Genomic DNA, 16,479 nt, shown 5'->3' on the forward strand with positions numbered 1-16,479 from the left:
TAAATGCAATGCAAAAGCATATGAAAGAAAAAGATAGAACTGCTTATATTCTCATTATTTATTTAAAATGTCTAGCCTTTCTAGAATACCATTAAATCCTGAGCCTTAGCTCATAGCAATAATTCCACAGATTAAGTAGCATTACCTCTCAAACTTAATTTAATATCCCTGTACTCTACCCAAGAAAAATGGGAAACCAGTGTACATAGTTCATACTTTTCAAAACATTATTTGAATAGTCCTATAATTCATTATTTCTCTGTCAAAAAACCCACTCCTTTTTTGAGCCTCTGCTCATAATGCCATTTTTCAGTGTCTCTGAAGCCTGTCATCCACCTCAGCCTCCTCTTTTGCTGTTAGCAGTGTGGGGATAAGAGGTTTGGCTTTTGTTTTTACTATTTCTCTTTTTTGATATATTTATAAACACTGAAATTTACTGTAAACTTTCCATAATGTCAGGGTACGTTTAGTACCTACAGAATTTTTTTATTTCCTTTTGGCTAAATATTTTTGACTTGTCTCTCCACAAACCCTCCCATACAGATAAATGTATGCTAGCTGATTCAAAATAGCCATTTAATTTGGGATATTTTACATTTCCCACAAGTTGCAGCAGACCTGTGGTTTTTATACAATTAAAAGTAGGTAGACAACAAACTTCCACAACCTGCAGCAAACACTCTGCCTCACATGGAAAGCTATGAACAAGATCCACTGCTCAAGCCAGCTTATAAAATTGCTACCTAGTTAAAAACTTAGAGTGAATTACAAATGGTGCAATGCCCAGCATTGCTCAAACTTACAGTCTGAAGGACAGACTTAGAGATAACTGAGAACCTGCAGTGTATACTGAGTGAACACACACTATTTAATGATTGTTACTGAAGTGAGTCATGACAAATCAGTGTGTTGAATTCATACGACACTACTGAGTAAGAAATGGCTTTGCATGTTTTGTTTGTTAGATACATTAAAAGTTTTTGTTTGAACAGAGATCACACTCAGAAACAGAACGTCAGCTGAGTTTGTATATTCCTGTGTGGCAAAACCAGCCGTGTCCAGAAGAGAGTTTGACTGTTTTATGAGACAGACTCTACAGAAAGACAAGCACTGATCTGCCTTGGGAAGTCCCATATCCCCTACAGGTTATCTGCACCAACCCTCTCATGCTTAACAGGCGTCAGCCCCACTGCTCACAGTGTTCACGGGGTCGGGGGGGAACAGACACAACTCCTGACATTTTCACTTCAGGCCCAAAAAGCAGCTCTGCTGCGGCAAAGAAGTTTAAACAACCACACTTGATACCTGGTATGTTGATGATCTTCTCACTTATCTTAAATTGTCCATCTAACAGCTCGCTGCCTCAGTCATTCCCTCCTCCTCCTCCCTCACCTCACACTCCCACCACCCCTGGGCAAAGCGATGGTGCTGCTCTTGTCAGCCGGAAATTCACAGCTTACAGAACACCCTAACAAAAACACCTGCATTTCCTTAGAAAAGTTTTTAAGAAAGAAAAAGAGTAAATTTATGAGTTGGCACAAAGCTAGCTTTGCCCTGTGTGCTATAACCAACACAGGTTACTAAACGCCCAGACCAAGTAGTATTTGTCCCTCACCCTGCATTTCACTCAGCATAACACGGTAACACTACACCAATAACAAGGTAAATTTTATTACTTATTATTATTCAAGCTGAAATACCATTAAGAATAGATATTACAATGACATCTACTGGGAAATAAGCTACAGGAAAATGGAATAGCATATATAGAGTCTACACTTCTGAGCACATAAATTTAAACTTGACAGAGCAACTTAGTTGTTGCACCCAAGAATGAGAAAATTAAGATTTCTCTCTGAAGTAGACACAACTCACTTGCAAAAACGTATTAGTTCATTCACTTCAGGAAAGAATTGCCAGCCTAACTAGTGAGAGCCCTGAGAAGAGGAAATGCTCCTCATCTACTGACATGGGGTCTTGTTTTATAAAGCAGCCCAATGACTGAAGTTCCTGGTAGGGATATCCAACAAAATTTACAAAACTTGGATTACCAATCAAGAGGTCAATTTCACATGTGCAATTAAGTGTGAAACACAGCATTTGAAACAAAATTTTTAAAAAAGGCCATCAGCCTCTAGACTGATGTCTAGTCTAGTCTCTAGACTCTACTGAATAAATCTGCTGCAAATATGGTATTTAAATCAATGTTTTTTATCAAGAAAATATTCTGCTGAACATTACAGAGTAAGATTTCCCTTGCTTAAAGCACTGACAGAAGATGTTCTTTCCTTACATAGCCACCACTTTCTGCCTCAGCACTAAACCACAAAGATTAATAACTGTAAACTCAAGTGAAACACAAGCAATGGACAATAAATTTCAGAGAGCTGATTAACTGCAGGATGCAGAAGCTTGCTACTCTGAATTAAAATTCTTGATCAATATAATTCAATAACCAAGTCTGAAAATAAACTATAGAAGAGAACAAGAATGCCACTCGCAACCAACATTTAGTGTTACAACATATATTTTATATTAGCAACTTGCATATTTACAAATTTCATTTTCATACCTACACATAGAGTATTACCACCAGCAACTTCCACTACCACTAATAAAACAGCTCATGCTATTTCCATATCCACTCAATAGAGGACCAATCCAGCACTTCCTGAACTCCAGGTTGAACTTGTGGCACTATTAAATGCATTAAATTAGCTTTCCTGGCAAAACACAGCGCAGGTGATGAAAAAGGAAAGTAGATTGGTTGAGTGATAAATCCTTCAACAACTCTGCCAGCTCCGCTGACTCACAGGAAACATATTCGAGATTATCCTCACTAAACTTCCCAAACCTAACCAGCCACTTTAGTGGCAGCCAGGTGGCTGTAGGAGCAGCCCCTGTAGAGATCAGGAGCTGCCCCCACATCAGACAGAGCCACATCTAAGCCTGCTCCAAAAGAGCCCCACCAAGGGCAGAAGCCAGTCAGCGATGCTGGGGGCACCTCTGAGATAACCCAAGGTTATCTACCCAAGGGTAAAAACACTGCGAAGCAGCTGTGAGAGGAGTGAGAAAAATGTGAAAGAAACAACCCCACAGACAGCAAGGTCAGAGAAAGGAGGAAGGGGAGGAGGTGTTTCCAGGCACTGAAGTGGAGATTGCCCCGCAGCCCATGGAGAGTCCCATGCCAGGGCAGGTGGATGCTCTCAGGGAAGCTGCAGCCTGCACAGGGCCCACAGAACAAGCCTCTGGCAGGAGCTGCAGCCTATGGAGAGAAGTCCATGCAGGAGAAGGCTTTGGGCAGAACAGTGGCCTCTGGGGAACCCACAGGAGCAGCCTGTTCCTGCAGGATCAGATGCTTTTGGGAAGAACCCACAATGGAGCAATTCTTGAAGAACTGCAGTCCATGGGAAGGACCTGGTATTTGTGCTCCAAAGTGTTTTGGAGCACTTTGTGAAGGACTGTACCCCACTGCAGGGAGGCCACATTGGAGTGGGAAAAGATAGTGAGCAGGAAAGAGCAGCAGACAAAGTGATATGAATGAACCAGAGCATCCCCCATTCCCTATTCCCCTGCACCACGGGAGAGCGAGAAAGTACAAGAGTTAGAAATGAAGCAATGAAATTGAACCTGGGAAGAAGGGAGGGCTGGGGGAACGTGGGATTAGTTTTGATTTTGTTTCTCACTGTCCTACTCTATTTTTAATTGGCAGTAAATTAAATTAATACTTCCCAAGCTGAATGTGGTTTGCCCATGACAGAAATTTGTGAGTGACCTCCTTGTCCTTAATTCAACTCATGAGCTGTTTTTTGGGGGTTTTTTTCTTACTTTCTCCTGTTGTTCAGGTGAGGACAAAGTAAGAAAACAGCTTGGTGGGCACATGACTGACTTTCAAGCTTATTCCACCATTGTATGCCACTGCATACTTCAAATTTAAAATTACACTGTTTTCATGAAGTCCTACCATAGGCTGATGGACAAAACATATCCATGTAATATTCACTGAACTTAGGAGTGAGACAGTATAGTACACTGCCCATGTATTCATTACTATTGTTTTACTGGCTTCACAGGTTTTTTTAGAGTTTCAACTTGTTATCATCTTCCTGAACTTGCAGACTAATATTCACTGAAGCTAATCAATATCCACTTTCATGCCTGCAGAACAAGTGTTCCATCAGTGCTAAGATTAATCATCCCTTCACTGAAGTTGGATTATAAAATAAACAAGCATAGGAAAAAGTGAAAACAGTTTTCCTCTGATATTCACACTTCTGATAATGAAATAGATTTTATGAATCTAACTCAGTCAACTCTGTTAAGATGATACATATCTTCAGTAAATCTAAGAGAGATCATTCTTGAATTTGTTTATAAACCAAAATGCCTGCAATTCCCTGTATAATTGCACAAGTTATATACTGGTACCAGTCATTACAAGCGACTCCATGGAAATTTCCCATTACTAAAGCTGTAACCATTAAGCTGCTGTTTGTAAAGATCACCATTCCTGTAATTTAAAACTAATATGCTAATAGATGCCTTATTCTCTTGTTCAGCCTACTGAGGATGCTTCCAAATCTACAGCCACATGGTTTTGCTTATGAGAACTAAGTAAAATTAACAGATGTGTGGAAAGCAACTATGAAACTCATTGATTAAAAATTACCATTAAACATGTAGCTTTCACCTTTATGTCTAGTTAAATAAAGCTATCTGCAGGAATGAAAGCAGGTTATTTCTAGTAACCAGCAGGATGGATTAGTAAGAACAAGGATAAAAATCTTCTACCCTAACCCTCACAAACACAAGAGGGTTCCTGTATATAAAACACAGTCATGGCAACACGAAGACTAAGAAGGGAGGAAAATTAGAAGCTCCCTCTTCCTTTTCAGTCCCTAGAGCTGACTAGTAAAGCATAATAATCTTGAATGACTAAAAAATACAGAGCCTGTCAGAAGAATCCAGCCAACACAGCTGGATCAGAGAAATCAGAGGTTCCTTCTGAAGGCTGGGCAGGGGACAGAGGCTTTTCACTCAGTTCTGCACCCTGTGGTGGAGGGACCTCCCCCCACCTCAAATCTCTGCCCACCAGACACTTCCAGGCTGAAATGTCTCCACCTGGTAATTTTTTCTGACTCTTTCAACAAAGAGTTACAGACACAGGCATTCAGTTCCTCTAGAAAGCTCCATGCCCTGACAAAATGAAAAGCTGATTTTTAAAAAGAGCAATGATAACGAGAAACAAACAAAAGATAATTCCAGAATAGACTTATACAGGACAAGCTCAAAGAAACTTAACAGGGCAAGGCAGTGCTGGAATTTATGTCAGTATTTCAGTAACAAGATGTGCAATTCACATAATTGTATGGTCTTGTTACTTTTACTATCATAAGTAGAAATTTTCTTTATGATACCCCTGAACAAAATTAAACAGGAATATGAAAATTTTGTAAACACAGCACACTGCCCAATATAACTATTATCTGGTTTTTAGAAAGACCAAATAAATCAATGTAGACTACAAATACCAAGTACATCAAATAATGAAATTTTATAGAATTACTCTGTTGCACATTTAGACTGAGATTGAACTTCTATCAGAGGACTCAGCACTCATACATAAAGCATCAAACATAAAATTTAACCTGTGATAGACATTGTGGCAGATACCAAACACCCTCCTAAAAAAAAAAAGCTTTCCTTCCCCTTCTCTTTAAGAAGCAGCATGACATAAAAATAACTGCATGATTTCTCCAAGTTATTAGAAGAATAAGATGTTTTTGACATGAAGAAACTTTTTCCCCCAAACAGCAAGCTTTTCTTTCACTGCTGCAGGTCCATTTATTATACATTTGCTGTATTTCCTCTAATTTTCCACAAAATTTAAAGCTGATGTTCTCTGATACACTACCATATCACAGGCTCAAGGGAAGGATAACATTTTATGATTTTATGTAACATTCCCTGTTGCTAAAGTAATCGAGCTACATATCAATCATAATTTGGATAAACACTGACAAAATTTTTAAAAACAGATTTTTCATTTCATAAGCAGAAGTCAAATGAGTTGCAATTGCCACAGCTCTACATTGCTACTATGAACTAGCAATTTCCTCATGTATGAGATTATATGTTTAATTATTTTGAAGCTGCAATTATGTTGCTGGGGGGTGGGGAAGAGAAAAAAAACCCATTCACTTCAGCACTGAACTTCAAATTCTGTTACACTGGCCTGTGCCTCACTGGCTTTTGCAACAGTTTTTGTACTGGACAATAAAACTTCAAAGCAGCAACTGGCACAGAAAGGGGTGGCTTGGCTACTGAAATAGATAACACAGGGCAATGAAGGGCCTCCAATGTCCCCATCACCACAGCACCTACATCCTGCAGACAAACTTCAGGTCTCAGTCACATTCTGAGCCTCCCCTAGATCTCAAGATTACCCACAACAAATCTTCTGTCAGCTACGAAATACTACAGGATTACAGTAGAATTAGTTCATCTTCATTACATGACTTTCTGGAAGATTATTCTTCCACGTATTTCAGAGCATTTAGGGGAACCATCTTCCCCCAGAAATTCAAAGCTATATGATTTGGACTTTTTTCAGATGTAACAACTTTGGAATAATGAATATCATTAGAAGCAAAACCACAAATATCCAATTAACCAATAGTTATTCCCATTAATCCATTCCCCTCCTGTAGAGGAGAAAAACCCAGCTTTTTATAGAGATCTGCTGCAGCAGTTTGCGTAGCTCTGGCTCTGTGAAGGTGGGGCAAGCTCACTGACAGATTTGTTACTAGGACACTGGCACCACTAAATCCAGAATCCCCTCACACTGAACCTCTTCTCCACAACAAACCCTCTCTGTGATGTCTTAGGGCATTCCAAAAGCCAAAGCCTTTTCCCTGGCTGATGCCCTCCATTCCCCACTTGCTTAAAAATTTAAGCATGTTGATGCTGTGACCCACAGTGCACCTCACAGTCAACGCTCACAAAACCACTTCATTCTTTAATTCTCATCTCCCCCTTAAAGCTCTGTGCTGTCAAGATGCTTGGATTAATTGCGAACAGTCGAGATATTGCTGTGTGGTGGTCAGAATCCATCAGGCTGACCAAGAGTGCCTTGTTCTTTTCCTTCATTTCCCATCTGTCTGTATCCATCTCCTGCAATCCCAGACTGTCCTTACGGACTGTGTGCTGTCTGGGGCAATAACCTTTCTTTTTCCATTCTGTATCTGCACAAAACAGCATGGAGTCATCCTCTGCAGTTTTCATTAAGACATTAAAAGTGGAGCTGCTCCATAGAGATTTTGCAAACTTTGATTTATACAAAAAAATTTTTAAAAAAGGTCAAAGGAAAAAGAAACCCAACTACATGCAGTTCTTCCTATCTGGTTCTGCCTTCCAATACTCCTCTCCCATATTCCAGAAAAATCACTTTTCAAAAAAGCAGAAATTTAAACACATGTATGTCAGGTTGTAATGTAAGAAAATATTTCAACACGTCTCTTAAAAACCCCAAGTCACGCTAATTCAAGATCAGAAAAGTTATTACATAATAAAATACATCTATATAATTTTACTGTAATTGACCTGATTTGTAAATGACCCAAAATACGCAAAGTCTTCTCTCTAAAGGACAGCTGGTCATTCAGCAATTCAAAAAAATCAATCAGAGCTTTTTTACAGGGACATTTTAAATATTCTCTGTCTCTGGTTAAATAGTCTCTCCCATTTTCACTGACAGAACAGTCTCACCACAGATCTCATCGCTAGCTGCCCTCTGGAAGCACACAAGCACTCTGTCCTTAGGGGACTGAATTCAAAAACAATGCTGGGACACTTCGGAATTCTCTCAACACCGACACCACAAATCCTCGTCATACCTCCCACTTTTCTCTCCTGCACACTCAGGCATGCCTTAGGATGTCTTCTTGTGTTTGGGAGCAAAGTTTTCATTTAGCCCTATTATCACTATCAAACTAAACCAAGAATATTTTGCCTTCCTTTCCACTAGAAAGAGAAATGAAAAAAAGCATGGTCCTAACACCAGCCTGGCTTTAGAGCCGTCTCCGCAAAACCCCCACTATGCGACTTGCACTTCATCTCTCTCTCCCCAATTCTGTACCAGCTCCACCACATCACGCTTCCATCCTCACCCACCACTCGGCAGCTGCCCCTCCTATGGAATCCCAGTCCTGCTCCAGAAGGGAAATACACACGGACAGACACAACCCCACTAAAGCATATGTCATTCTGCTCTAACTAACGAGCACCAACACTGTATTTGCGGGAGTCAGCTGTGCCCCGGTTTATCACATCCCCTCCGTGCCGGCAGCAAAGGAGATCGGAATTTGCGGAGGGAACGAAAAGGGGCGACAGAGACGCGATGTGGAACAAACATTCACTCACAGAGTGGAAGGAATTCAAGTTAGGAATGAATTACACGTTCAAGCGCCTCGTCACGCCGGGGCAGCTCACGCTGGAGGTGAAGCGGCTCTCCCCCTCGCAGGCTGCAGCAGCCGGCGCTGCCCGCCCGGCGCGGCCCGGGGAGCGGAGCGGCCCCGCGGCCCGGCCTGAGGCGCCCTGCCCGCCCTGCCCGGCCCGGCCCGCACGCACCTGGATGTAGTTGGTCTCGCAGTACTCGGCCACCCGCTCCAGGTTCGTGTAGCTGTCGAACAGGGCCCGGCGCCCCCCCGGGATCTCCTCCTCCAGCAGCATCTGCAGCTCCGCCATCTTCACATCCTCTCCCCGTCCGTCCGTCCGTCCGTCCGTCGGTCTGTCCGCCCGTGTGTCTGTCCGTGCCTCGCCCCCCGCCCGCCCGCGCTCCCCCCGCCCCGCCCCGCCCCCCCGCTCTGCCCCCGCCGCCCGGGCCCGGCCTCGCGCCGCGCGCACGGAGCGCGCGCCAGACCCCCACCGCGCCGGGGGCGGGGCGCGGCCGCGCGCCGCCTCCTGCGCATGCGCCGCCCCGCGCGGCCCCCCGCGCGCCCACTTCCGTGCCGGCGGCGCGCGGGGGGCGTTTCCGGCGGGAGCGGGGGAGGGGCGGCGCGGCCCGCGGGCGACCCCCGGTACCGCCGTCCCGGGAAACGATAAATAACTCCGCCCGCGCTCCTTCGGCCACTCTTGGCTGGCTTTTCAGTCGTTTCGCCTCAATTCGCTCGCTGGCGGGCTGTCGGCAGCGCGCCCCGCAGAGCACAGGGCCCCTGTAGGGGCCGTAATGGCCCTGGGGGCGCTGAGGGCCGAGTGAGACCCTTCCGCTCCCGTGCGGCTCCTCTGAGCGCTCGAGGACCAACAAAGGGCTTCCTCTGTGGGCATCCTCTCTGAAAAGCTGGTGTTTTACAGGGGCGCGAGGAAGGGTGAACTCCCAACTTTGCAGCCCTGCCAAAAAAGCCGCTAACGAAGGGTCAGCAGAAAGAGAGGGAAAAGAGCCCCGTGGCTGAAGCCGCGCACTGGAGCCATCAGTCTGTGCGGTCAGTTCCCGCCTGTCACACTGGCGTCCTTCGTGTCCCAGGGAAGCCACTCTACGATTGCCATGAAAATGCCCACCCTTCGAGGAATGTGCAAGGCTTTCCCACTCAATTTCTCCACCTGAACCTAGAAGTAACCTTTCTCCCACAAAAAATCCCCAACCAGCCAGCCCTCTGGGCAGAGGCGCCCCAGCTTTCTGCAGGGGAGGGAGCTCATTTGTCTCACCGGAGTGAGCTGCAGCTGTGATTACTCACCTCATGTTCCCATGAGGCTCCACGGAGCTCCTGCTGCCTCTGTAGCGCAGCCCCGGGTGCTGATCCAGGAGCCTGACGCTTTCCCAGTCCTTACGGTACAGACACTTTGGTGGCTGCCCAGAGAACAGCCAGCGCTGCAGGACCGGGGCATCTCTGCTCCTACAGAACAGGTGTTCTCTTGCTTTGAAAGCTGTTGCAAAGGCATCCAGTTAAGATATGCCTGACTTCTAGAACCGCAGATTGCAAACACCTGGCGGGGTCAGCCAACAAACTAATAGTCTTTGGGGCCAGTCCTTGGAAATTTCTTCCCGTAAAAGAAAAATGAGATAGAAATCCCTGCCCGGAGGGTCATTTCTCCTTAGCCTAGTTCTCCCATATGAAGGATGAGTCAGGCACGGTGTTTATCATACTGGTGAAAAAACCATCATATGCAAAGCATTTTTCTCCCATTTGGTCTGAAATTCACAACTTCATCTACTTGACTTTTCCACAGGCAGTTAGAGAGCCAAGGGCAATTTGTAGCTGTAATAGTCTTACTCTCACAAAAAGGCTTAAGAAGCACAGAATACCCTGCCAGAGACACCTCACCACGATGCGTGTGGGAGGAGAGAGGTGACTGCTCATGAGCACATGGGCTGTCACTGAACACCCATGGGGTCCCTGAACACCGTGGAGTCAGGCTGCCTGCAGTTCTCCACTACAGGCTAGCATTCTGCCCTAAACCCACAGGGAGCAAAGAGGTGTCGTGCAGCCTCATTCTCGGTGCCCTCTACCCACAGAGTCTATAAACCATGAGTTACACACCCAAAAATACTAGCTCTGGGGTAGTTAATGGATCGTGGTTGCCAGCTGCCCTGCTGATTGCTAATGCACGTCTGGAGAGAGTGGTCTTTTCTGCAATGGCTCGAGGAAGGAAAGCCAGCCAAATCAACTCAAGAAGGCTGCTGACCAGTGTGGAGCTCCAAGCCTTATCCCACACCTCCAAGAATCATCCATGGCCAGGCCTGCACCTCCCCCCAGGGTGTGCAGCTGCTGGATAATGCTTTCACAGTTTGGAAACAGGCCCCATGCTCCCTCCTCCACTGTAGCTTCAGCTTGGATTCTGCTCGTGTCACATCTGCTGCTGCAGTTGCGGCTCCAGGGGTTGCTCATGCCCATGCTTCCAAGACTCTCTGTGTTTGTGCCAGGCTGGAGGCAGGCTGAGGCTTTCCTTCTCTCCTCATTCATTTGCTTCTCAGGTGTGAAGTCAAGCTGTCATTTGGCAGCTCCCCAGTAAACCTACATGATCTTTCTCTTGGCAAAAGGAGAGAGCTGTCAAAATGTAAAGGAGAAGGTTCTCCAAAGATACTGTTAGGAGTTTAAACTCAGATTAGCAGCACCAGAGTGTAGGAAGGGGGAATTGTTAATTGTGTCATCTTCTCTCTGTGCCCTTGGGTGCCACCAGGGCCTGCTTTCAGTGGAAACCTGTGAGAGCCCATCTGCTCTCAGCATCAACAAACCGCACAGGCAGCTCCCACCTGTAGGGTCAGGTACCTCCTGACCTCTCAAGGGCCCTGCCTGTGGTTCTTAGGGTGTAAGAAAAAGCATTATCTGAAATAGATGCACACAGCTGTTCACCATAGTAGCTGGACTAACCTGTCTGCATAATCAGGTGGTTGTTATCACAGCATGTTTACATTTTAATAGGGTACTCATTTATGGATTTAGATTTAAACATGAAGAGCCCTTCTGTCAGAATAATGGCCATCCTATAATCCTCTGTATACATACAAAAATAATTAGAAATAGTGTTTAAATTAGATCAACTGAATCCAACTACCACTTCCCTAAATTTACATAAATTACTTCCCATCTGTCAAGTGATGTGCTAAACTAATTTTAAGTATATTCCCTCAGCCCTAATTTATTACACACTTTAACTTCTCCAATTTTTTCAATCCTTTTGTGCAAGATTTTCCCTTATATCAGTATCTTCAAAACTGAGAAGCAAACACATTTTTTACCTAAAGGTGCTGTTCAAACAGTCACCAAAAATAGAAAGGCAAGCAGTCTAGAGACTTTAAACTGGAGGTCAAGATCCAAAAGCACAGGGAGACCACTATTCTTCCAAGTTCTCTCACATGCCAGGTTTTTACCTCTGCCAATTCCCCAAGGGAGTCCCCTCCTCACAAAAACTTGCACAGATGAGCCAACCCTTTGGTCACATGCAATCCTGCAACTGGGCACTCTGCATGGGTGTCCCACATGTACAGTTTGAATCATCAATTCTTTATTAGAGAAAAGTAATAATGGGGTACCTCAAAGGCCACCTATGTTTTGCACACAGTAAGAAATCACAAAGTCTTTTTTATTTTTGTTGCTTTACAGAGAACTGAACAGCAGAGTCATCACATAAGGGGTGCAAGTAAACATCCTCTTTGGACAGATGACTTGGTCAGATCTCAGATCCTGCTGCAGGTTTTCAGTTCACTTCTTTACATAATGGCACTCTAGTTTTATGAACGTTTTTTCTTTTCTCTTTTTCACTCTTTGTAAACAGCAGAACAAAAGATGAAAATCCCTGTGCTGCTGCATCACATGGTGCAGATTTGCAGCTGGACAAAGGAGTCTGGCAACAAAGTTCTGGTCATGTGTACTGATGATATATATAGGCCCATGCCCTTTAGGAGGAAGGTAGCATTTACTAGAGGAGTGAGGGAGGGAAGGAAAATTGGGCAATTGAAGAAAATAGTCTGTAAGTGACATACCTTCACTCCCTCAACAGAGACATAGTCTTCACGCTTGCTTCACATAGCGTTTGGGTCTGCCTCTGCCTGGATAGCCACTCTTTGCCAGTCTCATAATCCAAAGCTTCTGAAGCAAACAGCAACTTATTTAACACCCATGGCTATTCCAGAATGCTGGGGTGACTTCCCAGCACAGAATGCAGCTGTCTAATACTGCAACAAATGGTGTCAGCATCCCGAGGCATCCTAAACACTCAACCTCCAGTGCTCACTGTAGACCAGACTGAAAAACCCACACACCCTGAAGCTGCACATTCTCCTCCTGCTTCCTCAGGCATTCAGCAATTTGCTGGGCAATCAAGATTATAACCACAGATAACCTCTCTGCTTATGAGAAACTGCCGCTGGGTAAAAGGCTTGCTGCAGAAAGGTAGGAGAGGTGACCGATGGAATAGCTTCCATCTCATGGAAGTGTTTGCCCTAACATTGCTATTTCAGAACCACCTGGTGCATGACTGACATCTCTTACCTCACAGCACCTCCAGAGTGGAACAGGACATGTTGCAGAGATTCAGACCGTCTGTTGGAGGGCACGTCTTATTCCCAAGCTTTTTTCTAGTTGTCTGCTCAACTTTCTTTCAACAGAACACTGTGTGAGGATAGAGCCAGTACAAAGGGAGGTATGCTCCCAGGAAGGAAGAGGTCAAGCCAAATAGGAAAAATAATTATCTCTAACATTTCAGACTTTAGAAGAAAACAAGCAACAAATGGTCTCAAAGAGAGGCCAGCACAAAGCGTAGTTGCTCATCAGTTTCCTTCCAAGGGTTCAAACTACAAGCATTCAGGGAACAGGGGTGGAAGGAACAGCTCTAATTTGTTTTTCCTGCTGGTATTCCTTTTCTAAGATGCTAACCCAGACCAACTGCCTGCCCTCTTTCACTCTGTCCTGACCCTGTGGCATGCCCCAGGTAAGACCTGATATGGCCACTGAGCCACTGAAGGGTAGTTAATGCTCCAGTACCACACATACAAAAATTCGTCCTCTCTGTACTATTGATTATGGCTCACTGTTGCTGACCTGCTGATGCTTTTTTCACATTTTCAAGTTTGATGTGCAGCAGCTGCAACATTCAGAACCATTCTTTGAGGTCTTTATCTCTTCCTGAAAATAAAGTTTAAATTTTTAGGTACCTGCATAGATACTCCAGGAACTCACCCCCTGGAGCTTTCCCAATCCAGTTCTGTTTGTAAATCCTGCTTTTACCACATAAACCACTTTTAAAATATTTTATCACCTTGCATCTTCTTAGGAGCCGCCAAACTCAGTGTGTGTTGTTTCTATAACTAGCATAACTCCATTGCATAGGAAGCATAATTAATCACATCTTTGAAGTTATCTTTCCTCCTTCTATCACACATCTGGACAAGTAATCCCCTTTCTCCCCTTCAAGGCTGTGAAGGCAGCTTCTCCCTGCACAGCTTCTCTTCACTACTACAGTCTGCATCTCCTCCCTTCCCCCAGCTGCTCTGTCCTCGTGCTTGGCGAAAATACAAGAGCATTTCAGCCCTTTCTCTCACCCACAGCTAATTCTGACAGTATGGCAACAACACAAATCTCAGTGATGCAGTACTGCCTAACAGGAGGTGGAGGCTGATGGCTCCCCATGGGTGCAGTCGTTTCACCCACCTGAGTCTGAATCCAGCTTGACAGAAATATTTATGCACAGAAGGCAGCCAGGCCTCCCCACACGTCTCCTCTGAGAGGGAGCTTTAAGGCCTTATTTATTTCAACGGCAAAAGCATCTCTGAATCATGCAAGTGAACTTTTAGCAGGAAAGAGTTAAGAACCTAAGCTGTACCCATCCTGCTGTAAACTAGTCTAAGTTACAATCTGCACCCTGGAGTAGATTTGACAGGATCCAAATGATGACTGCCACGTGTCAGCATGCAAGGTTTGATCTGTCTCACAGAGAGGAGATTTTTAAGGCATAAAGATTTTTTTTTCATCTTTGTTTGTTTAGGATTGGGCTTTCCAGAAAACACAATGGAGGATTCACACCCCTAAATTCAAATGAAGCAGGGTAACCTAACCTATTTTGTAGATGCCAGCCTTAGCTAACAAGATTCTAGTGGGTTAGGACTGAGCTAGGTGTGCAACTGGGCTGTATAGCAGCTTAGGACATTGGTTTCAAGAGCCTCTTTCAGACTACTGCTTCCTCAGCTAGGAATGGGATTGCTGCAGGAGACATCCCTAGGGTGAGGGCAGAGGGGAATGGCTGGAAAGCCACAGGTTGGTCACTCTTCACCTAATGGGAGTCTGGGGTATTACTGATGGATAAATAAAGCTGAGCTCTGGTAATCAAAGTAATTGTACAAATCTGTGTAGATACCTGGCCTCACATAGAGATTTATTTGAACCAGAAACACCAATTCATCCTCTCTTAACACCTCATTCCCTGCTCTGTGTGCTCACTACCCATGGGGCTCAGCTATTGCAATCGTTCTCCTCCTTCCCTCTCTGTGCTTTCCTGCAGCATGTCGTCGCTAAATATAATCTGACAGCTTACTTTCTCTGGTCCAGAGCCTCAACATCCATGCACTGCTTCTCTGTGCCAGAAGCTCTATTTTACATGTCAAACCATAGTCTCCCTCCCAGCTCATCTTGTATCAAAAATGAGCATATCTTCAAGTCCTCTTTCTATATCCAGCACTGTTGTTGGAATGGGCTCACACAGCAACTGCAGTAGCACATCCCCCAAAAATCCAGCAGCCTCAGAGCCACACAACCAAGAGTTAATTTCTGCAAATGCCAGCCAGCCCTTGGGTCTAATCAGTTCATCCACTTACACTTGTTCCAGTTTTGGCTTAATTCTCTTTGAAGCCATCACACACGTATAATTTCACTGGGTAGTGGAGTTCCACATCCAAATGGTACCTTACTACTTTTGTGCACCTCTCTGCCTCATCAACTTCAAAAGGTGCCATATTCCTCTAATGGGCACTCACTGAAATGTCATTGAAACCTGTTTTCTAGGTGTATTTCCTGACCAAAGCTCAAGGCCAAATCTCTTAATTTTATTAACTGCAGAAAAATCTGAGCCTTGTCAGTATATGTGACACTTCCAGCAAAAGAAGTTCTTCAGCCACTTGTTAGTTGTGCTACTTGATTGAGAAAGCCAGAGCTCATTAGAGTATTGTTGTTTAGGTATGTACATCACTAGGATAAAGGGATTATTTCAGGGCACAGACTGGCTATCATCTCTAATATGTAGGAAGAGGAGCAGAAGAGCAAACACATACAGCTGGTGTGCTTTTGCTTCTGTTGCCAATCTGATATTTCAAGCTGTTTTTATACAAAGGAAAAAGCAGAATGAAGAAATCCTTATCTTAAAAAATAATAGCTGGGAGCTCAGTGAATTCAGCAGCTCTTAGGATAAAATACCCACAGTACATCCCCCCTGGCTGCCTCCTCAGGAACCAGCAGTATTTCTCACAGCTTTCCATTAACCACTTTTATTATCTGAACGTCTGCCCACATGAGTAATTGAGTGAGTCACATCAGAAAAAGACTTGTGGAGTTTTATGAGGAGACAGTACTGTAACATTTTTTGAAATCAGTTTAATTTGCAGAATGAGGATTTTTAGCTCTGGTGACAATTTCAAGACCAGTGCAGCAGTAGTGGGAGAAAGAAACACAGAGGTGATAAGGATTTCCAGTTCTTGAAGGTAACTGAGAAAATGTGATTGCTCATCTCAGTTTGCCACACTGGAACAGTACAGCCATAAAATATATAAGGCCTAATACATGATGCATGTTTGCAGTATTTTCCTCTTTACTATGTAAAAATCAAGCTTTCTCAAGCAAAAAAGACATTTGCTGTGACCTACAGTATATAAACAGCACCAGGCTCTACCTACTTATCACTGCTGGGATATGAAATCAGAGGCCAGACAACTTCTATATAATTTCCTTTTTCTTTATATTATGGCACTACTAGACTTACAAAGACATCTAGGTGTTT

At 44.3% G+C, this 16,479-nt stretch overlaps 1 protein-coding gene across 4 annotated transcripts in view; it reads right to left on the reverse strand.

The window, feature by feature from the left end:
• Nucleotides 1-8,840, reverse strand: part of ABI2 (abl interactor 2) — a 66,267-nt gene extending 57,427 nt beyond the window's left edge. For all 4 annotated transcript variants that reach the window (XM_083864983.1, XM_083864982.1, XM_083864981.1 and 1 more), the window contains exon 1: nucleotides 8,629-8,840. In XM_083864983.1, the coding sequence (XP_083721109.1) occupies nucleotides 8,629-8,745 (117 nt within the window). In that variant the 5' untranslated portion in view covers nucleotides 8,746-8,840. The remainder of the gene's footprint in view (nucleotides 1-8,628) is intronic.
• Nucleotides 8,841-16,479: the final 7,639 nt, after the last annotated feature.

Source organism: Zosterops lateralis, assembly GCF_965231275.1.
Source record: "Zosterops lateralis genome assembly, chromosome: 7".
In the NCBI taxonomy this organism is placed as follows: domain Eukaryota; kingdom Metazoa; phylum Chordata; class Aves; order Passeriformes; family Zosteropidae; genus Zosterops; species Zosterops lateralis.